The sequence below is a fragment of the Rattus norvegicus genome, chromosome 7 (genome assembly GCF_036323735.1).
Source record: "Rattus norvegicus strain BN/NHsdMcwi chromosome 7, GRCr8, whole genome shotgun sequence".
Lineage (NCBI taxonomy): Eukaryota > Metazoa > Chordata > Mammalia > Rodentia > Muridae > Rattus > Rattus norvegicus.
In genome coordinates, this window is record NC_086025.1 from 10,040,887 (window position 1) to 10,065,777 (window position 24,891).

General features: G+C 57.6%; 2 protein-coding genes across 13 annotated transcripts; one reads left to right on the top strand and one right to left on the bottom strand.

The window, feature by feature from the left end:
• Window positions 1-42: 42 nt before the first annotated feature.
• On the top strand, window positions 43-2,171 carry C7h19orf25 (similar to human chromosome 19 open reading frame 25). The gene is made up of 2 exons (NM_001007657.1): window positions 43-351; window positions 864-2,171. The coding sequence occupies exons 1-2, from the start codon at window positions 222-224 to the stop codon at window positions 1,061-1,063; spliced, it is 330 nt and encodes a 109-aa protein (NP_001007658.1). The 5' UTR covers window positions 43-221; the 3' UTR covers window positions 1,064-2,171.
• Window positions 2,124-24,151, bottom strand: Apc2 (APC regulator of WNT signaling pathway 2). 12 transcript variants are annotated; one of them, XM_039078649.1, is made up of 15 exons: window positions 23,998-24,151; window positions 18,319-18,477; window positions 18,061-18,151; window positions 17,797-17,977; window positions 15,925-16,033; window positions 15,708-15,821; window positions 15,444-15,521; window positions 15,202-15,297; window positions 14,118-14,505; window positions 13,337-13,432; window positions 12,979-13,118; window positions 12,557-12,634; window positions 12,235-12,351; window positions 11,454-11,668; window positions 2,125-9,870 (listed from the first exon to the last, which is right to left on the bottom strand). In XM_039078649.1, exons 1-15 carry the CDS (start codon window positions 24,049-24,051, stop codon window positions 4,872-4,874), a joined length of 6,915 nt encoding a protein of 2,304 aa, XP_038934577.1. In that variant the 5' UTR covers window positions 24,052-24,151; the 3' UTR covers window positions 2,125-4,871. The 12 variants fall into 12 exon arrangements, with proteins under 12 accessions (NP_001100239.2, XP_038934577.1, XP_006240940.1 ...); XM_006240878.4 differs by having other exon boundaries at window positions 15,708-15,824; XM_039078648.1 differs by having other exon boundaries at window positions 15,708-15,842.
• Window positions 24,152-24,891: the final 740 nt, after the last annotated feature.

The following is a 24,891-nucleotide window of genomic DNA, read 5'->3' on the forward strand; positions in this document are numbered from 1 at the left end:
AAGGAGGAAGCGGAAGTGGCGGCGGCTTCCTAAGTTCTTGGAGCGAAGATAGGCAGCAGGGTTTTTCTACGGCATACTGACGCGGAGGTCGAACCAAACTCCGAGGTCCCAGGAGGAGGGTCAGGGAGCTCGGCGCAGGTCCGTAACGGGTGCGTAGGAGTTCGCGGGGTGAGAGGGCCAAGCCGAGAGTGCACCCCGTTAGCGCGCGCTTCGCCTACAAGATGAGCTCCAAGGCCAAGAAACGCGTGGTGCTGCCCACTCGCCCCGCGCCTCCCACGGTAGAGCAGATCCTGGAGGACGTGCGAGGGGCACCCGCCCAAGATCCTGTTTTTACTGCCCTGGCCCCAGAAGGTAGGAGAACATAAGAGTCCCGAGTCCCAGCCCGAGTGGGGAGCAAACCGATTGCAGCCAGACACCTAGGGACCTATCTTTTTTGTCCCTGTCCTTCTCTTCCCCTACAAAATGGGATCATCAAAAATAAAGCCGAAGTGCTGCCGAGCTTGGTGATTTAAGCCAACCCAGGGGTCTAGGGCAGGAGGATTGCTGTGAGTTCAGGACCATGTCTCAAGGGGGCGTGGCCAGTTGCTCCTACAAAGAAATGGGGGAATGGTACGTGTAAGGGCCATTTGTGTGAATCCGGTCCTAGAATCCAGGAACCCAGACAGTCCTGGGTAGAACAGCAAAGCCAGGGTGGCTGGAGGGGACCTGTCCTCTCCGTGACCCCCAAACCCTGGGTTTTTTCAGGTCTGAAACTGACTAATTTTCTAGTGTCTAGGTAGGTATATGTTACCCTCAGATTCACCACATGGCCAAGGAAGACCTTGAATCACTGATGGATGGTCACACTGTTTTCTTCTCTTCAGACCCCCTAGAGCCACTCCCAAGGGCTGAGGACTCTGAGGTCCAGCAGGAGCAGATCTACCAACAGAGCCGGACCTACGTGGCTATGAACGAGAGGCTGCGGCAGGCGGGGGATGCGCTGAGGCAGAAGTTCGATGGCCTTCGGCAAGCTGGTCAGAGGCTGGAACAGGATATTAGTCAGGTGACATCAGCCACGTCCTAGAGCCAAGGTTAAACCTGATGTCCTTGGCCCAGGCCTGGGCACCTGACAACCAGAAGCTCTGGGTCAACATTTACTGCTCCAACCCTACCCTTGGGGGACCCAGTGGCCCACTCCGCGTGCTTGGGGCTTTGTCCCCTCTTCCATCCTTAATGGCCTCTCACCGGTGATGGGACTTGGGGACATGGCCACCTCGTTTTGGGGACACCAGCCTAGATTGCATCTAGGACTTGACTGCAGGTCAGGGCTCAGAGGCAGTCTGCCCCATCGTTACCAGTCTTCCACCAATGTGCTCTTCCTGCCCCCTGTCACCCTGGACAGTGAAGATCTCCGTCCCCAACATCCACAGCAGGTCAGCCACTATTGGCTTGGTGACAGAGTAGTCTGGCTACCCCCTTCCTAGGGCTGGGGCTACTCAACAAAGGGGTTTTCATTCTGGGGAGGCCATGGGTCCCAGAGGAGCCCCCCAAAGGCTGGAGTCCTGTGTGTGGTGGACATTGACCCTTCTGGACTAGGGTTTGGTTTGTCTTCTTGCAGAAGACCCACCACTCTTGGAGTGGCCGGACTTTAGTTCTGAAGATGAAAGATGTTTGATGCCTGAACACAGATCTCCCTTAAGCTGGACTAGATCACTGGGGGCCCAAATCCATGCCACCCCTTGGCCACTCGGGTGTTGGCACCGCACCGGCCTTCTTGGGTCCCAAGCTGGCTGGACCTGTTTTGTCAGAAATGGTTTTAGCTTGTGGGCCATGTCATTCCTGACCTTCGACATTCCTGGTGGCCACAGGGTCTGGCTTGCCCTGACTGGTGCAGCCTGGATTCCTGGTCTCCACTCCCACCATGACACCTCCACCACAAGTGACCAGTGGCTGATGGCCAAGTACAGCTCCGGTGACCCTCAATCAACCTTGGCTCCAGCATGTGGAGACCTGACACGTTGTCCAGTCAGTGGGGAGCTCGGGAGCCCCGAATCGCCTTCTCGGGTTGGACAACAGCTGCAGAAGAAGGAAGGTTCTGGAACAACCTCCCCGCTCTGGAGCCCATGTTAAAGATGAAACTCCAGAGCAGCCAAATGTCTCGCTTTATTAAAGATATGAACAAAGAATCAGAAGCCAGGCTGGGCGTCCTCCGGGGTCAGTATGTACAGAAGTGTACACTGTAGATCAGGGTGCAGAAGTGTACACTGTAGATCAGGTTACAGAGTGTACACTGTAGATCAGGGTGCAGAGTGTACACTGTAGATCAGGTTACAGAGTGTACACTGTAGATCAGGGTGCAGAGTGTACACTGTAGATCAGGTTACAGAGTGTACACTGTAGATCAGGGTGCAGAGTGTACACTGTAGATCAGGTTACAGAGTGTACACTAGATCAGGGTGCAGAGTGTACACTGTAGATCAGGGTGCAGAGTGTACACTGTAGATCAGGTTACAGAGTGTACACTGTAGATCAGGGTGCAGAGTGTACACTGTAGATCAGGTTACAGAGTGTACACTAGATCAGGGTGCAGAGTGTACACTGTAGATCAGGGTGCAGAAGTGTACACTGTAGATCAGGGTGCAGAGTGTACACTGTAGATCAGGGTGCAGAAGTGTACACTGTACATCAGGGTGCAGAAGTGTACACTGTACATCAGGGTGCAGAAGTGTACACTGTACATCAGGGTGCAGAGTGTACACTACAGAACAGGCGGAAACAGTACGGCAGCAGAGAACACACTGACCAGCTGTGAGCAAGGGAATGACATTGGCCATGGGACAGTGCGACAGACAGACACACAGTGAGGTAACTGGTGGGCATGGTGCCCTGGTCAAGCACCCAGTGGTTAGTCTCCAGTAGACCACTGGTGTCCAGCTCAGGGAGCTAGCAGCCATCAGCAGCCTGGCAGGTGGCAGATCTCCTGCTCGGTCTCTAAGGACACTCCAGAAGCTGCTGCCCTTCAACAGAGCTTACCTACCCTGGGCTGGAAGTTCCACTGTGTCTTGTGTCCCCCACTGTGTGGGGTGGAGAAGGCAAACATGGCTGCTGGGCCCAAGGCTGACAGGATGGGAGGAGGTGGCTGGGAGAAAGATGGCCCTTGCATGCTGGTGCTGCAGCCTAGACGTCCCTGCTGCTCCACCCTGAGTCCTCCCCACGGCCCACATGGGGAAACCAAGGCTCAGAGCAGCGCGAGTGCCACCTGAGCTCTCACAGTGCATGGTACACAGGCTCAGTCTACAAAGATGAGGTTCGCCGTCCGACCCCAGCCGCCAATCTGTGCATTGTGGTCCCCAGCACAGGGCCATCCTGGAGTGTGTCTTAGGTGTTCTAGAGAGGGTGTCCTAGAGCCACTTTGCTCTGTTCTGAAAAGGGCCTTCCTTGTCCCCTCCCTACCAGTCACCCAAAGGCCAGCGGCCTTGTCTGGCAGGCAAGATCCTGGCATTGAGCATTTAGTGTCTGGAGTTTCTGCTGTGACACTGTCCCCACAATTAGGGCCAGAGCCCCAGACAAGGAAACATCAGGCATCGCAAAGCACTGGACAGGTGTAATAGGTGTAGCCCACAAATGGTGTCCTCAAGTCAGCCTGCCCCTGGGAGTTGGCAAGCTTGGGTCTGTCAACTCCCTGCCTTAAAGGGGACCCTTGGGAAGGGCAGCAGAATTATCAGTTCCTCCCAAGGCCGCCTCCCACCCCCGGTTCTCAAAGCCACTTCCCTCATCTCAGAAGAGGGACTTGAGGCCAGCTCAAGGGACAGTCCGTTCTCTGGGGACAGCTCGTGCAGGTGTCCATGGCTCCCCTTACAAAGAGCAGCCTGGGGTCCCACAGGAGGTTGTTGGCTCTGCAGGAAGACTCTGCCCTGGGTCCCTGTGGTTGGCACACAGACCCACCGCCCAGGTGCTCGAAGGCTCGGCTACCTCACATCTGCATCCTGCTCTCCACCTGGGTCCCTGCCCTCCATAGCAGCTCCAGGCTCCCCACACCGTCACCAAGTCCCTGTTTTGATTCCAGGCTGTGACTGAGTGAGGCCCGAGGAACTGTTCTGGTCCTGATGCCTTCATCATCTTAAGGCAGCCAGGGCTGGGAAGGACCAGGCTCCCGCAGATGGACCTGCCTCCCTTCAGGCCGGCCGGCCTGCCTGCCTGCCTGCCTGCCTGCCTGCCTGGGCCCTGGAGCCTAGCCAGGTGGCCTTGGGATTAGAGTCCCTCCTATCAGTAAAGGGACAGAGTATGGGCTGCTCCATAGCTCCTGCGTCAGGAGGGCTGTTCACCCTCAGCAGTCTCTCATGGCTATGACGAGTGCTGGGTGAGAGAGAAGCTTGTCTACTACCCCTCACCCAGTGCTCCTCAGCCGCCTCGGAGAAGGCAAACACCCCTGGCAGAGTCATCATTAACCAATTACCCCAGCACTAATTACAGGCTTCCACAGTGCAGGGCTGAGGCGTCCCCAGCTGCCAAGCAGAGGCTCCCTGCCCCATCCCCCAGCCTGTCCCCACCTCCAGCAGGAAAGCTCAGTCACCTGAGAAGCCATGTCCACTCTCCTGCCGGGTGCAGCTCACAGCCCCACATCTAGTGACTTTCAGAGACTGGCTGTCCACCCCTTCCCAGGCCGACCTCAGAAAATGGCGCTGCATGTGCCCTATGGCCAGTCTACAGCCGATTCCCTCGAGCCCCGGGCATAGAAGCAAGGGCTGGCCCTAAGGTGCAGAGATGCGAGCTGGATGGGGGCTCTAAGGGCACACATGTGCCTAATCAGAGCAGCTAGAGAGCAGGCCCACAGCGCAGCCAGCCTGGGCCACAGGGTGAGGAGAGAGTTCCAGAAGGCAGGCCTATAACCACTACTCCAGGAGGCTGGCTGGAGAGGTAACAGGGGCTTTCTCCACAGCTGAGTCACTGGTCATTGTAGCCACTACCATAGGGCTGGGCACGTAGTTGAAGGGGGGAACCCGTGCAGCCCTACTGGGGGAGCCATGCCTGCTAGTAGGAAAGCCCCCCGTGACAACACTCAGACCCTCATGGGTGAAGGGCGCTGAGGCAGGAGGCTTGGCAAGTACTGGTCCATCCACATCGCTGCCCAGTGGAGCAACAGGGCCACTGATCGGGGCCTGTGGGGGATCCCTGCTCTCCAGGCTGGGCGACGTGCTGGAGTTGGTTTTAGAGGTGGCCACATCCTCTGTCTGTACCACTGCGTCGCTAGTCTTGCGGTGTGGAGTTCCAGCAGGACTGTCTTCGGGTGATGAGCCCCTGAGAGGCAGGGCAGTGGCCGGCAGTGTGCTGCGCAGGATGTGGGGGACATCTTCATCTTTGATACGACGCCAGGTCGTACCCGGCGCAGCCACCCTGGGCAGCGGCCTGGCCTCGCCATCACTTCCCCTGCGAGTGGCATTGGCCTGGGTGGTGGGCACAGAGACAGCGCTATCGGGCCTGCGGGACACACTAATATGTGGCAGGGAGGCGTACCTCTTGACTGTCTCGGGCCGCCCAGGGGTCGCCCGTACAGGCAGGCGTGAGGGGCTCTCGGAGCTGGTGCGTCTGGGCGCACGTGGGGCAAGACCTGGCTTGGCCTGCGGGACCCTCTGTGCTGCCAGGGGCTGCCGTGGAGACGCTCGCAGCTCATCACAGCGAGAGGAGCAGAGAAAGACAGCGGGGAGTGCGGGCCGTCCGCGGCAGGGCGAAGCGGTCTGGGAGGTGGAGACCGTGGAGTCCGCAGAGGACAGCTCCGATCTACGGCGCCGGAGGAGACCTGGGGACTCCTTAATGAAGGTCAGCTGCCTTCTGAAGCCGGAGCGGTCTGAGGACTCACTGCCGCTAGAGCGAGTTGAGGCCACACGTACCAGGCCCAGGCGGCTGCCACGTGCCCCAGGAGTTCCCTCAGCCCCAGCTCGGCCCCTGGAGCCAGGCTCTGGGGATGGCCTGGCCAGTGGAGGTGGCACTCGCCTGGCTGGCCTTTGCATGAATGGGATACGCACGGGTGACTTCTGGGTCTTGTGTTGCTTAGCCAGAAGAGCCCGGGCTGGTGACTTGGGCACCGGGGACCCCCCAGGTCCAGGCAGAGGCCCTCCTGTTGGAGTGGCCAGTGGGGACCGCCTAGGCAGGGACTGGGATGCCGGGGAGGTCTGTGAAGAGCTTGAAGACGGGGTCTTGGTGAGGCGGGCTGGAGGAGTAGCACTCCTGGGCGGGTGGCTCAAGGCTGCCAACTCAGAGATCTTGCCTGGTCGGTGCAGGCTCCGAGAACGTTGTTGCTCAGGGCTGGGGGTTTTGGTGGCAGTTTCTGGCTGAGTGGTACCAGATGTCCCCATCTTCTTAGGTGCGGAACAAGGTCCAGAAATACCTTTGGACTGAGCCCGGGAAGCAGGGCTGGCAGTGTAGATCACTGTCCTTCCCCGGAGCATGGCTGACTCCCCTGCCATCGTTTTCTGGGTACCCTTTGCCTTCTCAGGGCCACTAGGAAACCGGGGACTCCCACTGCCCTTAGTGGAAGTTGTGCCCCGTTTCTCAGGACGCCAGGCACCCCCAGCCTCAGCCACTGGCTTTCGCCCTTTTCTGAGCTTGGAGGGCTGGAGGGTGGAGCTTGCTGACAGCCCAGACACCAAAGACAAGAGGGAGTCAGACTCAGAAGAAGCTTCCAGGCTGGCTTTGGCCGCTGCCTGATGCAGCCACGTGACAATGGAGTTTGCGCCCTCTTGGATAGCCTGCCACTCGACGCTATCTAGGTCAGAGGCTGGATCAGAACCAGGAACCTCTTCACGGCATTTCTGTGGTAACTCAGTGGGCCTTATGTCTGACCTCACAGCTCTGGGCTTGCGACGCCGTGAGCTGGGTACCTGGGTCCGGCGCCTGGGCATAGCTAAACTGATACATCTCTGCAGGAGCTCCTCTTCTGCCCTTGGGCTACTATCTTGTTTACTGCCCTGCTCCTCCACTCGAGGGTGGCAGGCTGGCTGTTCAGAGGCCTCAGGCTCGCTGAGGGAACTAGCCGAGGAAGTCAGGGAATAGCAGGGTGGGGTCTCATCTACTATCAGTCTCGGCTGCGCCCTCACAGGGAGTGTGGCAGGCTGTGTCGCCCTGGTTGGGGTCTCTTTCCTGCCTGCGGGTTTCTCACGTTTAAGAGCCCGAGGGATGGCGGACGCCCGCCGAGTTGGTGGTGCTGTGGCTGGTGGCTCCTCGTCAGAGTCATAGAAGCAGTACACAGCTTCCTCTGTGGGTGTCGTGAGGCATAGCGACTGCAGGGCACCGTCTCCACGGGTCCGGGTCTGGCATGAGCCATCCCTGTTGGACCGAGCACTCTGGGGCCGGCTGAGGGGTAGTTCCAATCCTGCCCGGTTCCTATTAGCCCCCCGTGTGTGCTCTGTGCTCTTACCAGCACCTGCTCCTGCTGCCTTGGGCCGGTGCCCACGGGTCTGCCTGGCAGGAGCAGCTCGGCCTGTAGGTTTCTGCCTGTCCCCAGGCCTGGCCGGCTTATCCCTGGAGGGTCCCTGTAAGGTCTCGTCACTGAGAGAGGCTGCACTGGAAAAGTTGACAGGCGTGCCCTCTGCAGAGTCTGTGCCCGAGTCATCACCCCGAGCCGGGGCGGGCACTAACATGTACACGGGGACCGGCAGTGCACGGCGGCCAGGCACCAAGGCCGAGGCCACCTTGCGGAGCCGGGCCGGCATGGCTGCCCCCAGACATTCACGCAGCGCCTCTAGTTCTTTATCAGCCGCTGACCGAGCCCTAGAGCCAGCTGGTGCTGGGCCATCCAGGCGGCTGGTAGCCTCGTCCCTCCGACGGTGGCCCCCACCACCACCCACCGCACGTTCTGGACAGGCTGGTGGCCTCAGCCGCAGTTCCACGTCCTGCTGGACATACAGCTCATGCAGGGCCAGTGCGCTGAGGCTGGAAGCACAAGAGAAATTCTCGTCCGGCTTCTCCACCGTGAAGCGTACGCTGCCCGCGTCCAGCTCCGAGGGCGGCTGGCATCTTTCCCGACAGTCTGCGATGTCCAGGAAGCGCTTCACGTAACTTTCCCACTGCAGGCTGAACTGGCTGGCCTCGGGCTGCCCGGGAGGTGCCGGTGGAGTCCTGCTGCGGCTGGGTGGCATTGTCTGGCCGGGGCTGTCTGGCAGCTCGCTGGGACTCACTGTACCACTGCCCAGCGCACTGCAGGGGTCGCTCGGGATGGAGCTGGCGATGGAACGGCTCTCGAAGCTGCCCAGGGAGCTCACAGAGCTACAGCGGCTCAGGACCAAGGGTGTCTCCTGGACGCAGTTCTCAGATGAACTGGATGGTGTAGCATCCTCCACCCCAAGACCTCGACTTCGACCCCGCTGTGGGGCCGGGATGGACACCGGAAGAGAGGTGGACCCGGATGCTCTCCACGCCCTGTCTAGCTCGGCCTCGCCAGGACCAGCCTCCTCAAGCTCTTCCAGGGATGAATCGCTGTCATCAAGGTTCTCCACCTGGCTGGGGACTGCATGGCCCGTGGAAGACAGAGAAGACAGGGAACTGCACCTGGAGAGGGACATCGGCCCATCCTGTGCCACCAGCTTCTGCAGCACCTTGCTAGTCACCGGCAGTGGGGAGGCCACCAGCTTCTCGGGGACTTTACTCAAACTATCTGCAGGTATCCATGCCTGTTTCCGAGTCCCCGGGGAGGTTCCAAGCCCAACCAGGGGTCTGACACCTGCCCCCGGGGCCCCATCAAGCAGTGGCACGTGCTGATAGGTTGGGGATAACTTAATGGTGCGCACTCGGGCATCAGTGGCTGCTGTGTCCCGGGCAGGAAGCTCAGCCCGGCTGGGAAGGTCTAGGTCCAGTCGGCTGGGCCGAGTCTGTCCGCATACTGGGCCATCGCGGTGCTCGGTCAACACGGCCAGTGGGCAAGGCGTCATGTGTTCCCGGGTACAGTAGCCATCGCTGGTGCTACCACTGTTCAGGCTGTCGTTGGAGAGGCTGGTGTGGGCCGCCTTGAGCCTCAGCAGAGGGTGCGCCCGGCTGCCAGCCTCACGCCGCCCACCCTCTGTGCCCCGGCATGGAGAGCAGGACTGCGCACGGCCCTCCCTTGGCGCCTCCTGCCCCGGGTCCCCCGAGCTGAGACTGAAGCTGTCGTCTGATGAGGTGTGCAGGGCAGAGATGTCCTCCACCAGTCGGTCGATGCGAGCCACAGCCAACGCTAGCTTGGCCTTGGCTTTAGCAGCCACAGCTGCCTCCCCACCAGTCTCCTTCTCAGCTTCTAGGCCACCCTGGCGGGCAGGTGGGGTGCGGGCCAGTGCCTGGCCCTGAAGGAAGGGACCACCAAGGAACATAGACATCACTGCTGGGCTGGCGGGCTCAGCTGTGGTGGCCGCAGCAGCCAGGGATGGTGCATCATCATCATCAAAGCAGCCAGAATCAGAGGCATAGTCCTGCACCAGCCCGTCCAGGTGGCGGAGGGGTGGCAGGGGCTTCTTTGAAGTGGTCTCTGCCTCAGGCAGACCCTGCTTCTCCAAGTGACCGAGCGCATGCACCAGGTGCCGAGTGTCCAGCTCGGCCTCCAGGGCCCTCTGCTTGCGGACGTACAGACTGGGCACGCAGGTGCCTGGGGAGACTGCCATGGCTGCGGCCTGATACTTGGCCGGTCGGTGGGCCAGCAGGTTCCGCAGAGCGGCAGCGCTACCCATGGCGATCATCTTGTGTTTGGAGTGGACGAGGTTTCGTAGCATGCCCACAGCCCCCAGGTCCCACAACAGTTCCTGGTCGCGGGGGCTGCGGGCAGACAGGTTCCAAAGGGTGCCGCAGGCATTGCTCACGATAGTCAAGCTGTGCGACGTGAGGTGCTGCAGCAGTGTCTGTAGGCAGTTGTGGTCACGGAGCACCTGCCTGAGGGAACCCAGAGTAAAGGAAGGTGAGCTTGGATATCCCAGCCCTGCGGTGCCCACCATCCACACCACACTGCCATCCACGCTACAAAAGCGCTCCTCCCTCAAGGTCTTCAGCCCAGCGGTGCTAGCTTGGCTCAGCCGCTCCTCTAGCCTAGTTCAGCCACGCCCACCCCTGGTCGCTCATACCCCCAGCTCTGTTATACCCACCTCTACCTTGCTGAACTCTTAGTCCAGTAAATCAGGTTCACCCCTGGCTGTGTGGTGACCCTGCTCAGCCAATCACAATTCTGCCTTGCTATGCCGCAGGCTTGCTCCGCCCTGCCCGGCACATACCCTCCAGTCAGGCGCGTGTTCAACCACGCCTACCTCCACTTGGCCGCAGGCTAGCTGAGCTTCCCCAGCTAGCTAGCAAGGTTTAGCCACGCCCCTGCTTGCCCCGCCCACTACCCCCAGACTAGAACCAGCAGACACCGCAGATAAGCATGTCCACCTTTAGGTTTGAATTTGAGAAAAAAAACGAAGTAGCTAGAGCATAAGCTTCCCCAGCCCGCACTGCACGACTCCTCGCAGCTGTTTGGGTTTCGTTTTGTTTTGAGGAAGGCTCTAAGGAAGGCGAGGCTAACTTTAAACTCCGTAGCCAGATGAAGGTGGCCTTCCTGTACCTCCTTATCTAGGTTATGTATTTAGCTTGTTTGGTTTTAAGACATCTTGTTTTTTTGTTTTTCGAGACAGGGTCTCTCTGTATAGCCCTCGCTGTCATGGAACTCACTCTGTAGACCAGGCTGGCCTCGAACTCAGCGATCCTCCTGCCTCTGTATCCTGAGTGCAGGGTTAAAGGTGTGTGCTGTGTACCCCCAGTGCCTAGCTGTTCATTTGTTTGTAAGACTTAATTTAAAAATTCTAGGGGTTGGGGGATTTAGCCCAGAGGCAGAGCGCTTGCCTAGCAAGCGGAAGGCCCTGGGTTCGGTCCCCGGCTCCGAAAAAAAGGAAAAGAAAAAAAACATTCTTATCATTTTATTTCACGTGTATGGGTGTCTGTGCACCATGTGTGAAGTGCCCACCAACGCCATAAGGGGGCAGCAGAGCCCTTGGAACTGGTTACCTGTGCCGAGCCGCCCACCCTGAGGGCTGGGAACTAAGCCCTGGTTCTCGCTCAGTAAAAATAGTACATGTGTACAGTTATTGAGAAGCACCCCATACCTCACCCCCACCCCTTTTCTTTCCTTTTTTTTCTGAGAAAAGATCTCATATACAGTCCTGGCTGGCCTGAAACTTATTGATAAAAGCCAGGCTGGCCTTAGACTCCCTCTGAGGAGCCTGCCCTGCCAGGTCTGCCTTATTGTGAACATGATTTAATAACGTGGTTTGTGTTATTTGTGTGTGGGCTGCATGTGTGCCTGGTGTCCACAGATGTAAGAAAAGGGCACAGGATTCCCAGGAACTGGAGTTAAGGGTGGTTGTGTGTCACCGTGTAGTGCTGGCAACCAAACAAACCCAGGTCCTCTGCCAGAGCAGCCGCTGCCGCCCCACCATCTCCCAGTCCCGGCCTCTGCACTTGGACGGATCACGATGGAAGCTGACCTGTAGTCCTCCCGCGTGGCAATGAGGCTTGACACGTTGCGCAGGATCCCACCGCCACTCTCGATGACTGCTAGGGAGTTCCCTTGGCAACGGTATGTTAGGGTGCTCACCAGGAAACCCAGCGCGCCATCCACCTGGCAGATAGCTGCCTTGTTCTCTGTGCTGTGTGCCGACAGGTTCCACAGAGCACTGAGCACGCTCTTTAGAGTGGACTCCTGGGGTGGGAGGGAAGGATGGTCAGCATGAGGCGTGTAGCCACTCAGGGCCCCTCCACTACTATGGCCAAGAGATTTTCCACAGAATCAACAGCCCAGCCTGGTGGTGAAGGCCTGTCATTCTGCACTCAGGAGCCCGGGGCAGGAGGATTACAAATTCTAGGCCAAGCCTGGAATATCTGTAATATGAATAATATGCAAAAATGCTGTTACAGTAGCTCTATAGTGGAGCCCCGCCTAGACTCCCAGAGAGGGACTGGGGGCGTGGCCAGGGGTGGAGCCCCTGCCTAGAATCCCCCAGAGAAGGGCTGGGGGCGTGGCTCAGCAGTGAGGTTGCTGTCTGATACGCGAATGTCAGTACTTTCATCTTGGCAATGTGGTGTGTAGGGCTGGAAGTTTCAGAGCTGTAGGCTGGGAACCCTAGGCTCACTCCCTAGGCTCACTCCTCCAGTTCCTTTGGTTTCCCGAGAGACAGGGTCCCCGACGCCTGCCCGGGGGTGACTCCCCATTCTGAGCCTCTGGGTGGCGCCCTCTCTCCTCCCCAGTCCCAGGCTGCCCATTCTCACCTTGGAGGCCCGCAGCACACATTCCATCAAAGCGGTCATGCTGCCAACCTCCCTCAGCACCTTCTTGCTGTTGATGTCCGCCCTCCACGACAGGTTACGCAGAATACTGGAAACAACCTGGCCAGGGAGTAAGGGGTGGCCTCAGTGGACCCAGAGCCCAGGTTCCAAATGGATCATTTCCTCCCACCCACTGCGACCCTGGAAGACAGCCAGTAACAAAACGTGGTGTATTACTCTTTGAGGGGATCAGGTGGAGACCTGTGGTGGTCGCCCCAACCCAGGAGAAGCAGACCAAGCCCGCCGCTAACCCCGCCCTGTGTACCTGATGCAGCTCCTCGCTCTCAGAGGCCAGCTGGGCCACAATGGCTTCCATGCAGCCTCGGCGGGCACACAGAGTGGCCTGTTGGGATTGACATCGAATAGTTGAGCTCACAGCAGTAAGGACAGGGGACTCCCCAGCCCTTTCTCTCACTTCACCCAGCTAAGGAAAGTGAGCCTCAGACAGATGGACACATCTGGACTCTGCCAGCCCAGAGGTCACAATTCTCCAGACCTTGAGGGTCAGGGAGGCAGTGTGGATGTGAGCTCCCGCCCTCTCTGGGCCACATCACCTGCCTGCTCTACCCATCTGTCTACTGGGAATGACTGTCCCTACCTCTCAGGAGCATATCCAGTCTGAGGTTAGGTGCGGCATGCCTCAAGATGGTACCTGACCCTTGCCCACCCTCCTCCCACCCCGGGAACCTTGTTGGCAACGTCTCCGAAGGTGAGGTTGGTGAGGGTCATGCCAGCGTAGCGGCGCAGGGCGAGGTTGAGTGGATCCTGGGTCATCTTGTGCATCTCATAATCCACCTGCAGTAGCTCGGCCACAGCCTGCAGCCCCCCTATAGGTGTGGTAAGAAGAGCTGGGTGTCATGGAAGGGCTGAGGCTGGCCAGAGGGGCCAGTGTCCCCATTCCACACACGCCTACCTTCCCAGTTCTTTTATAGCTCACCCCCCCCACACACACACACACACACGCACTGGCCAGCCCACCCTCTGTGTCATGGCACCTAGAGCGTCGTCAAGAGCTGTGGCTAAGGCCCAGGAAAGGGACACTCACCTAGCTCATTCATAGCCCGACGGTATTCCTCGTCAAATGACAGCTTCATCACTGCACAGGCGGCCTGGCAGATCTGAGGCTCGATAGGGACAGGAGCTGTGGACAGGCGTGAGGTTAGATTCCCAATCCTGAACTGATACCCAAGTTCTCCTTTGCCTCTCTCTCCCCTTGCCGTATCTACTGCTTCAAAATCTGTGGCGTGGGGGTTGGGGATTTAGCTCAGTGGTAGAGCGCTTGCCTAGCAACCGCAAGGCCCTGGGTTCAGTCCCCAGCTCCAAAAAAAAAAAAAAAAAAAAAAAAAAATCTGTGGCGTGTCACACACTCCCTGACTAACACCTCGCGGCAGCAGAGTGCTACTGCTCACATGTGCTGGTAGACTGGCCTGTGACCTTATAGGCCCTAGGCTATAAGGCAGGTTCAAGACCAGTTTGGATAACTTAGTGAGACCAGACTGAAAAAGAAGAAGAAAAGGGACTGGTGGCCTGCATCAACAATACATCCCTGCCTAGACTCCTCCAGTGAGGAGCTGGGGGCGTGGTCAGGGTGGACCCTAGAATTCCCCAATGACGGTCTGGGGGCGTGGTCATGGGGTAAAGCCCCGGTCTAGAATCCTCCAGGGAGGTTTTGAGAGCATGGTCCAGGGGTAGAGAGATTCTTCTTCATTCCTTTGCCACACTGTCTTAAGATCCCTTGGGTTCAGCTAGAAACAGTAAGAAGGTGTAAGGCTTGGTTGGTTCCCTGTCCCAAGCCAATCCAGGCCCTGTGGATGTGGCATACTCACTGTCTCCTGTACCACTCTCTGTCCCGCTGTCCCGCGCCTGAAGCCAGTCCCAGCAGGTCTCGCAGTAGGCTCGGATCTGCTCCAGCACGTGCAGCACACGCATCTCCTTGCGTGCCAGGCCCTGATCCGGCTGGGAGAAGACTATGTTGTGCAGGGCCGCGTTGGCACGCATGCGTGCATCTTTGGCACCAGGCGCTCCGGGGGTTCCTGTGCGCCCCACAGACCCAGCCTCAGTGCCATGAAGGATCTGGAGCAGCAGTGGCAGACATCCCGAGCGGCGCATGGCTACGCAGCTCTCTGGCGAGCTGGACATGGCGAGCAGCGTGCGCGCAGTATCTTCCTGGTCGCGCGTTGCCAACATAGATAGAAGCCAGAACACGACCTCCACCTGCAGGGGAACACGCGATGTCTGCAGGCTCACAATGGGAACTGTGATCCATCACTTTTTTTTTAAGGTTTATTTATTTTATGAGTACACTGTCGCTGTCTTCAGACACAACAGAAGAGGGCATCGGATCCCATTACAGATGGTTGTGAGTCATCATGTGGTTGCTGGGAATTGAACTCAGGACCTCTGGAAGAGCAGTCAGTGCTCTAACCTCTGAGCCACCTCTCCAGCCCGCTCCATCACCTTTTGTTGGCAATTCTCCTTCAGAAGGTGGCTTATGGACCAGTAAGATGGCTAAGTAGGTAAAGGCTCTTGCTACCGAATCTGACAACCTGAGTTGTATTCCCAGGGTTCAAATAATGGAAGGAGAGAAAAGACACTTGCAAGTTGCCCTCTGACCTCCATACTGACACAAAAGCAAGACCTCGCCCCGCAGGACGCCCACACTAAGTAGGCCGCTTTAATCCCAGCACTCGGAGGCAGAGGCAGGTGGATCTCTTGAGTTTGAAACCAGTCTGGTGTACAGGGAAAGTCCCAGGCCAGCCTGGGCTATATAGTGAAACTCTGTCTCAGAAAAACAAAGACCTCTCACCTCACAGGGAGCCTCAGTCCAGAGTGGCTTTCTAGCAACGGGGATTGCTTGAGGACTCCCAGTCCACGCCACTGGCACTCCATCGTCAGATTTTCCCTTCTTACCTTGCTGTTGCCAGGCTGGGGGGTGACATCCTCAGGGTGTGTGGGAACTTCTGCCTCCTGCTCCTCCACTGCCACAGGCTTCACCGCCAGCAGCGCCTGCAGGAAGAGCATAGGCTGGGTGGTACAGGCTGCACCGTGCACAGGCTGCAGACCCCCTCCTGGGCCCAGAATAGGGGAATACCACTGAGTTAATAGGCATCTGCCACTACCCCTTTCCGCCCTAGCTCTGCTTGGCTTGGTACCTGGGGCTCCGTCTGCTGCACCCGGTCCTGGGCTTCCAACAGCTCCTTGTCAATCTGCTCCAGGCGTGAAGCCCGGATCTAAAGAACAGAGAACCCGAAGTAAGCTTGTTCATTTTGGTGACCTGGTCCCTGACTGGCCCCGCCTCTTTCTAGCCTTGACTCCTCCCATCTCTGGCTCCACCTTCTAATTCTCCGCCTTGCCGCGGACTCCTCCCATTTAGCTGGTCCTCCACTCCCTGAAGCCCGGGTGTGCACGCCCCGAACCTGAGCCCGCTGCACCATCTCGTCTGAGGTACCGAAGCGCTCCTCCATCAACGAGCGGATGTGCTGGGCTTCGAACTCCAGCTGCTGCCGAATTAGATCCATCTGCATCGAAAACTGCTGGGAGCGGGGCACGGGCTATGGTGAGTTGCGTTTTGACCTGGACCCCTTACCACCGCCACACTCCTGCACTTTCCTTAGGTGCGCCCCGGGAGCTCACCGTGTCTACGTGTGGCAGTTCATCCAAGCGCTTAGAGAGGCCCTGGAGCTGAGAGTAATACCACAGCTTCTCCTTCTCCTCTTTCTCTATCTCGCTCAGCAGGAAGCATCTGGAGGAGAGGGTACACACGAGACCTTATAGGTGGCATTCTCAAGGATTCCCCCCACCCCGACCCCGCTCCCAGCTCTGAGGTGGACACTGGAAGGAACTGAGTGAGTGAAGAAAAGCTGACAGTGGGTGAAGAAAAAGAAAAAAAAAGAAAACAAACAAAAAAATCCCTTGGGAGGCGGAGGCCCGAGGATAGCTGAGTTTGGGGCCAGCCCTGACTACCAAGTGTAGCCCCGTCCCTAACAAGGGTTCAGCGAGATGGCTCAGCAGATACAGAAACTCATAGCCAAGTCTGACGACCCAAGCTCCATCTTCAGAACCCACATGATGGAAAGGAAGGAAGGAACTTGTGCAGGTCGCCCTGTCACCTACAGGCTCACTGGAGCGGAGCACATACAAATATAATTGTTAATAAATGTAACTGGAAGAGGACAGAAGCCCAAAGCTGTGGGACTGGGCACCTGCCATCTTGGCACTTTGGGAAGGTCAGAATCTTGACCAGCCTTGGCAAAGTCGAGGGCTACTTGACAGCCTTGACTTAAAAAACAAAAAAGATAGGTTGGGGATTTAGCTCAGTGGTAGAGCGCTTGCCTAGGAAGCGCAAGGCCCTGGGTTCGGTCCCCAGCTCCGGAAAAAAAAAAACAAAAACAAAAAAGATAAAATAGCCTGGTGGTGGTGGCACACACCTTTAATCCCATCACTCGGGAGGCTGAGGCAGGGGGATCTCTGAGTTTGCAGCCAGCTTGGTCTACAGAACAGCCAGAGCTACACAAAGAAATCCTATCTTGGAAAATAAACAAATAACCAGATAAAAAGGAAAGAGTTGGCCATCTTAGAAAGGCCTGAGAAGCGTTCCAACACTTGCATATCTCCAAGTACACACCAGGTTCAGGCTCAGAAGTTAACCCTGTCACTCCAGCACTGAGGAGGCTGAGGCAGGAGACTGACCAGCCTGGACCAGACACTGAGACCCCTTTCTTTAAATTTTTTTTTTTGTTTAAACAGGCTGGCAAGTTAGGGAAGCAGACAAAGGTCAGCAACCTGTGAATCCTGAGTTTGACCCCGGGATCTCCTAGTGTTCTCTGACTTCCACACATGTGCTATGGTGTCCCCAAAGAAATAAATGTAGTCGGGGAGCCAGAAAGGAAAAGAAATATCAATCAACAAAACTCTTATTTCCTGGGGTTGGGGATTTAGCTCAGTGGTAGAGCGCTTGCCTAGCAAGCTCAAGGCCCTGGGTTCAGTCCCCAGCTCTGGAAAAAAAAAAAAAAACAAACTATTTCCATTTATCAGAGGAGAAGTTTAAAAGTTCCTCCGCAGAGCAGACTTAAACTGTGTGTCGTGACCTTGTGCAACCCAGAGGGGTTGAGTCGGGTTGCCCCCTCCGCCGCTGCCCCCTCCACTGGCCCTGGGCCCAGAATTTTTGGGCTTCTCTCCTTCCGTCAACAAAGGCCTCCTTGAGGATCTCTGGCGTTAGGCCTGTTTCTGAGCCCTGACTTTGGATGCGGCTCTGTCTCTAGAGACGCCTGTATGTCTCGGACCCGGGGATGCGGGTGGGGGCTCTTCTCCCAGGAGCCTTTCCCCTTGCCAAGAATGTCCTCATATCCTCTGTCCACCAGTTGGGGTCAGCCAGACATGGACAGAGTGGAGAGGAGCTTGAAAGAGCCGGAGGTGGGTGTGGCTAGTTGGGGGCGGGGCCACTGCCAGCGACCCAATCCGAGGGCAGAGGTTCCTGGGGGCGGGTCCTTTCCCATGCCCTCTCACCTCTCCTGGTCTAGTTCTTCCAGCAGGCGGATGGTGGCCCGGCTCAGCTCTCCGAAGCTGTCCTTGGACGGTGCAGGGCCATGTACTGGGCTTCCCTCTGGAGTCTGGGCAGCAGGCTCAGGGCCCAGGGCCGGGGCATGGAACTTCAGGTTATAGAGGCTACTGATGTCAGTCTGAAGAGCTGGAGGGAAGGAGGCAGGGTGAAGTCAGCAACCTGCTCCTGGTGTATCCCTGCCGGCCATGGCCATTCTGGAAGTCACTCACCTTTCAGTTGCTCTAACACTTCTGTCTGCCCGGAGGATACCAGCACTCTCGCCTCCTGCTCCAGCTTGCCCTGAAGGTGTTTCAGGACCTCCTGCGGATGTGGTAGGGAGTAAGGCTGTGAGCATCAGGACTGCCTGCCCCCGGACTTCTGTCACCCTGGCAGTCCACATGCCTTGGGGACCCCTCTCTTAGCCCGCCCAATACATCAGTGCTTTCGAGTCTGTCTGTCCGACCCACGCCCTCCATGCCGGTTCTCACCTTCATGCCAGAAGTCTCTGTCTCCAGCTTGGAGAGATGGCTAGAGTTATCCCTCAGCTCCTGTCTTAAGTGAGTGTTCTCCGCCTTCAAGGCCTCCACCTGGCGCACCAGCTGCTCGTACGAGGCCACGGAGCTGGCCATTTTCAACTCCTGCAGTGCCTGGGGCCAAGGGGGTCACAAGAGTGAGTGCTGGTCACTGGTGCCCCTTCAGAAAATCCTGGACTGGAACCCACCCCTGCCACCCATTGTGGCTGTGCCCTCAAGACAGGATTGGCTGTCTGGTGTGAACCAGTCACCTGGGAGCCAGCATTTGAGACAGACATAGAAACAGGAGGAACTGAAGCTGGGAGGCCGCAGACGGCTGTTTGAGGCATACAAGGTTAACTGATGGGTGGACAGACAGAAAGACTCCAAGACACATGTACTGACGACAGCCAGAGGGACACATAGACATCTGTCACCCTGGCAGTCTAAGTCAGAGCCACCTGGAGGCCACCAGGTTCACAGACTGATACAGGAGAAGCTGACTACAGACAGACAGACAGACAGACAGTCAGAACTGCTCAGGCTGGCAGACACACTGGGAAGGAGGGGTCACTAGCTGGCCCAGAACACCGTGAAGGCCAAGGAGTTCTGGCTAAGAGAGCTATGGGCAGGAGTCAGGGAGGGTGGTGGAGAAGATCTGAACTCACCACAATCATCCCAGGAGTTTGTGACCTGGGCCGGGACCCCCTGTGGTCACACATCCCTCCATTCATGCAAGGGTCCCTGGTAGCTCCAGTTCATGGCTCCAGTTCAGATCCCATACCTCCCCCAGCTCTGTCACAGTCCCGTTCTTTGTGCTTCTGCCTGTCTTTCCTCTCTTTTGTGCAGCCTCCTCCCTCTGTCCGGCTGGCCAGTGCCTTCTCCCTCAGCCTGGCTGTCAGTCCACAGCTAGCCTGAAGCCCCTACGCCGGATCCCCCTTCTGTCTTTGTTCCCTTCCATCTATGGGAGCCCCCTCCCTCCACCTTTGTCTGAGGTCCACCAATAGCGTTTCTTCCTATCCGCTGCTCCCTCCTCCTTGGGAGCTTCCTCCTTGCCAGCCTTGAGGAGGCTTCAACCCAAACCAACCACACACCCCCCACCCTGCTTAGGTGACAGCTGCTCCTTTGGCCTCCCCCTCCAACACACATAATCTAATGCTCGTTTTTTTTTTCTCTTTCTCTAGAAAGCCCTGCCCACCCTGATGTCACCCAGGACAGTGACTGTCTAGGGTCTCAGTCCCTCATCATTCCGTCCCCCGGAGGCCCTGCTGTGGGTCTAGCCATGCTTTTTGTTTTCTTCCTACAACCGCTGTTCCCAGAAAAGAGACTGAGGTGGTGGTGGGGGGGAGAGAAGACAGATGTAATCAGACCCTGAGATGCTTAGAAGTCCAAGCGTTAGCCAGGCATGGTGGCTGACCTGTCATTCCAGCACTCAGGAAGTGATAGGTAGGAAGATCAAGAATTCAGGACTAGCTTAGACTACATATTGGCTAGCCTGGGCTACATATGGCTCTATCTCAAAAGACCGACAATTAAAACAAACAAAACAGACCTGTCCTCTCTCTGTGCCTTGGTGTATCCATCTGAAGGGTGGGGAAAATCCACCCCTGGCCCATTCGAGGGCTGACAGGAGGTTCTGAGGAGACCTGCTCATTCCATCCAAGCCAAATTTGGAGCTAGAATAGAGTCTCAAATCTAATCTAACCCCTGGTTGGAGCTGGCCACCCTTGCCATGCCTAGCCAGGAGAAACAGAGGCTTGGCAGGTAGGGGACATCTATCCCCACATGCAGACCTGTGCGACGTTCCCAGCCACACTTGATGCTGTTCCTCAATGTAGCTTGTTCCGACTACCAGCATTCAAATCTGCTCCACAGACACCCCTCCAGGCCTCTGCACCCCTCACCAGGCCACTCCCCCAGCCTCTTCTAGCCTGCTAGATACTGAAGTCACACTCCCCTCCAGAGGAAGCCATGAGGATTTCATCCTTGTGCTATGGTTCCCAGTGCCCTCGGGATAAACCCTGACCCCACTGGCACACCTGGATTCGCTGGAGACAGAGATGTACTTGTCCTCAGGTTTGCACACCAGGCCACCTTTGACTGCTATAGCCTCACACCCTACATCTTCCTGCAGAAGCGCCCCCTCCGCCCAGAGCCTGCCTCCAGCCCCAAACCTCTGTCAAGAAGCCACCTCGGCCTCGGCAGATGACAGCAGATGACAGACAGGGAAACAGCAATGACGGGACATCAGTCTACTGAGAGCGATTCAGAGTGGGGAGGCAAAACACCCAGAGGGCTCATCGCCGATTTCCTGTCATCCCATCCCCTTTACAGAGTGGAAAAGAAACAGAGCAGGGTACACAGCAATTCCCCAGGGGCGCACAGCATCCTGCCTCTCCCAAGGATCTGGTGTGGGAACCGCGCGCGCGCGCGCGCGCGCGCGCGCGCGTGTGTGTGTGTGTCCAGCCGGACTCAGCTGCCCGACTGCCTCATCCAGATTCAGTTTCCCCTCAGCTCCTAGTCTACCTTCGAGTCCGTACTGACAGGGCGCGGCAGGTCGCGCCCCTGCCCTCCTCCCGGGGTAAGACGCACGGCTTACTTGCGCCTGGGATTGCTGTAAAAGCCCAGGGCGGTCTCCCTCTTGGCTAGGCCTACAAGCCAGACCTGGGGTGTCTAGGTCTCCGGGGGTCTCGGCAGCACAGGCGGAGGGGGTTGTTCCAGAGGGACAAAGCCCGATCCGGGCCTGGCCAGGCGGCGCTGCCGCTCCGGCGCTGGGCGAGACCACTGCAAGCTAGCAGGGGAGGATGCGGGATGCAGGGGCCTGGGCCAATGGCGGCGCGGGAAGACGAGCTGGTGCTATGGCGACAGCCAATAGCAACCCGGGGCAGGGACCCGTGCTGACCGTGGGGCATCGGGCCTTGTCTTGGGCTCAGGAGCTGATGGGGGGAGGGGGCAGTGAGATTGGCAAACCCCTTACCAAGGGGGAAAGGGAGCGCCAAGAGGACCAAGACCCCATGCAAAACATCAAGTTGATAAATATTACACCAAAGTCTTGGGGGGAGGGGACCACCCAATCCACCTGCCAGGTGTGGAAGTTTCGAGCAGGAGGCGCTGGGGACAAGCAAAGCCAAGAGTGCCCTGAGGTCCCGAGTAACCTGGGACTTGGAAGGTTGGGAGATGGGCAGGCACTCTGGGGGAGAGATTGGCATCCCCTCCCCATCTTTCTCCAACCCTCTGGCAGCAGAGTATCAATCACTACCAGGGCCTGCCATTTTCATGTGACAGTTCCTCTGTCTCTCTGTCCCTGTTTCTTTTTTCTTTTCTTTTTTCTTTTCTTTTCTTTTTTTTTTTTTTTTTCGGAGCTGGGGACCGAACCCAGGGCCTTGCACTTGCTAGGCAAGTGCTCTACCGCTGAGCTAAATCCCCAACCCCTCTGTCCCTGTTTCTATCTCCCCTCCAGTCTCTCTCCAGCTCCAGTTCCCTGATGCCCAAAGGGTCCTTGAAGGTGCTTAACCTGCAGAGCCTGTGGCTGGAGCCGATGGCTCAGTGGTTAGCAGTATACGTTCCTCTCCACAGGACACAAGTTCGGATCCCAACAGCCAAGTCTGGAGGCTCACCTGCCTGGAACTCCGGTTCCAGGGGATCCCACACCTCTACTGATTGCCTGCACCTGCTCATGGGAGCTCACATGCACATGCACACACGCGCACACATACACAGAAGGGGGAAGGAGAGAGCGAGCAGTAAGAGCTTAGGGCAGCAGGGGATTGAAGGCTTGCAGTCAAGAAGGCTCATCTTAGACCCGCAGTTGCAGTACCAGAAGGGCCCAGCTGACTGAACAGTGGCATCCAGAGTTGGACACAGCTGTCCCTGTGGCCCCAGGGAGGAGGTAGCAAAAGGGGCTCTTGCTGATGGAGACGGGCAAGGCTGTTCTCCATGTCTGTCATCCCAGCACTGAGGCTGAGGCAGAAGAATTGCATGGAATTTAGGATCAGCCTGTGCTAGGGTCAGATCCTGTGTCCAACATAAAAGGGGGAAATAGAGGTGGCATGGCTCATTGGTAGTCAGCTTGGGGGGCAGGAGGGGAAGGTGCTTGACACGGAAGAATGAGGGAGGGCTTGATCCAAGGTGGGTGTCTGGCACAGCATTGGAGGAGCGGGTCATGAGGTTTAGCCAGGGTAAGCCATTGAGCCTTGGAAAGCTACGAGGATCCCCCTAACAGCGCAGGGTTGAGCAGAGCTGGAGGTGGGGTGTGGTCACTGGGGGGCACAGAGCTCAGAGCCTTTTGGCTTCAGCTCTGCCACCACCTCCCTTGGGAATACCTGTCTCTGGCCTCAGTGCCCAGCTTGGGTGGGAGTCCTTAGTCTAGTCTGTTCCCTCCCGGACACCACCGCTTGTCTGGTCCTCACAGGCAAGGGCTGGTGGGAGGAAGGGAAGACTGGCTGCTCCCATACAGACAAACTGAGACTCTGGCTAGGAAACACACAGCTTCAATTCACACTGCAGCAGCGCCATTCAGATTTCTGGGGAGGCCAGGACAGTCTTCTCTCCTGACTTCTCTCCAAAGAAAGCTGACACGCAAGATGCCCTTAGTCCCAAGCCTTTAGAACATTCCTCACTCCTGTCCCCCTCCTTGCTCATGAGGCACAGGCACTCCCAGTCACCAAGTACCTGAGGCCTGACCTTCAAGTGACACAGGAGACTATCCCTGCTGCCCCGAGACCATGTCTCCCAGCTCCAGGGCACTCCAGGCTTCTCAGTGGGCACTGTGCACCTTGGGACCTCTGTCCATGACACTGCAGAGGTCGCTGGGCCTCTCTGATGACTGCAGGTCCTCTTGGCGTCCCGCCAGCCACCCTCCCCTAAGTGGGCTTCACTGAGTGTGGAGTGGGCACAAAGGGGGCTGCACGACCACATGCTGGTATCATTTGGCATGGCTGTGAGCTGGGTGACAGGGAACAGCCCTAATGGGGAGGAGTTAGCAGCCGCTGGACCAGAGTTTCCCCAGAGGGGAGCAGGCTGACTGCACAGTCCGTCCCTCCCGGAAACCCCAGCACACAAGCTTCTCTTTGGCTCAGTCATGTGACCTTGACTGCTTAGCTGTGCCCCAGCCTCAGTTTCCCTTTACATGTCGGAACTGCAATACTGCAGGACTCAGAACAGAACCTTTGAAATGTCAGAGTCAGTGGACGATGAGTGGGGGAGGCCCTAGCTCAGTAGTGTCCACAGGGAAACTGAGGCCTAGCAAATGTAGGGCGTGGTCGAGGCCTGCATCCTGCCCTGGCTGGAGCCTAAGGTGGGTGTGCACCAGCTGCAGCCCTCTGTTCTTCCGAGACCTGCAGGTCTCCCCAGAAGAGAAAAGGGAGAGGAGAGGGTCTCCTGCAGAGGGATGCTCCCACAAGGGAGGCCTGCGCCTGCGCAGGATGGGGGAGGGGTCGCTGCAGTATAAGGGAGGGGAACCCAGCCCTATGCACATGCTCAGGAGGTTTCCTTGGCAACTGTCTCCAGAGCAACTATGAAAGACCCCCGACCCATCAAGTTGGTTACTTCTAGCATGAGTGTCCTCTACTGTCCTCGGGCCGCCATTCCCAGAGTCAGGACCTCACCTGACTCTCCCCACACCCTCATCTCCGACCAGGACTCCCTGCATCCTACCTGGTTCCCAAAGAAGGTTGAGTGCAGCAGGCTTAGGAGTCCCAAGAGCCCCATGGAGCTGCGGCCGCCCGGACAGCGCGCGCCCCGCCCTCCACCGCAGGGATGGAAGGGGGCGGGAGTATTGCGCCTGCGCGCACAGACAGGGGCGGGAGGGGGTGTCACTCCACTGTTGGGGGATGACCCAAGACTCTGAAGATGGATGTTTAAGACAGGACCCCCTTTGAGTAGAACGACAAAGGGTGTCTCTGATGGACTTGGGGCACCCTAAGGGTTGGAACCAGTCCAAGGAGCTAGCATTGGAGAACCTGGGTTTGTGGGAGCTAGAAGCGCCACCCTGTGGCTAGGACACAGTGTGTCCGCGTATGGATGTCAGTCACCTGGGAGCCCGGATACCCGCTAAGATTCACAAGTCATTCAAGAAAAATGTTCTGGGTGCCAGCCTTAAAGGTGGGCACAGGGCATGGAGCGGCCACTGGACGTGGACTCTGTCGTATGAACATTATTGAAATACTGTGTGCTCAACCCTGTATAATGGACAAACAGTTCTAGAACCCTGGTCTTTGGCTACTTAGCAATAAGCAAAAAGTTAAGTCGGCCATGTGGGGTGGTTGCACATCTTTAATCCCGGCACACAGACTGTCATTTGTTCTAGGTGCTGGGGACGTGATCTAGGCGGATGGGTTAACACTGAGCTACCACAGGAGGAAGTGTGTGTAGTAGGCGACCCCCAGTGACTGAGGAGCAGACCTGGTTGAGGGGTTGGTCCCCATCTAGTCCACCTCTGCCTAGAACTGAACCGGGAAGGGTGCTGTTGTCTTGTGCAGTGGGAAGTGGGTAGGCAGCCCACCGGGTAATCTCCCACTAGGTGATGAGCAGGAATACACCAGTTATCTG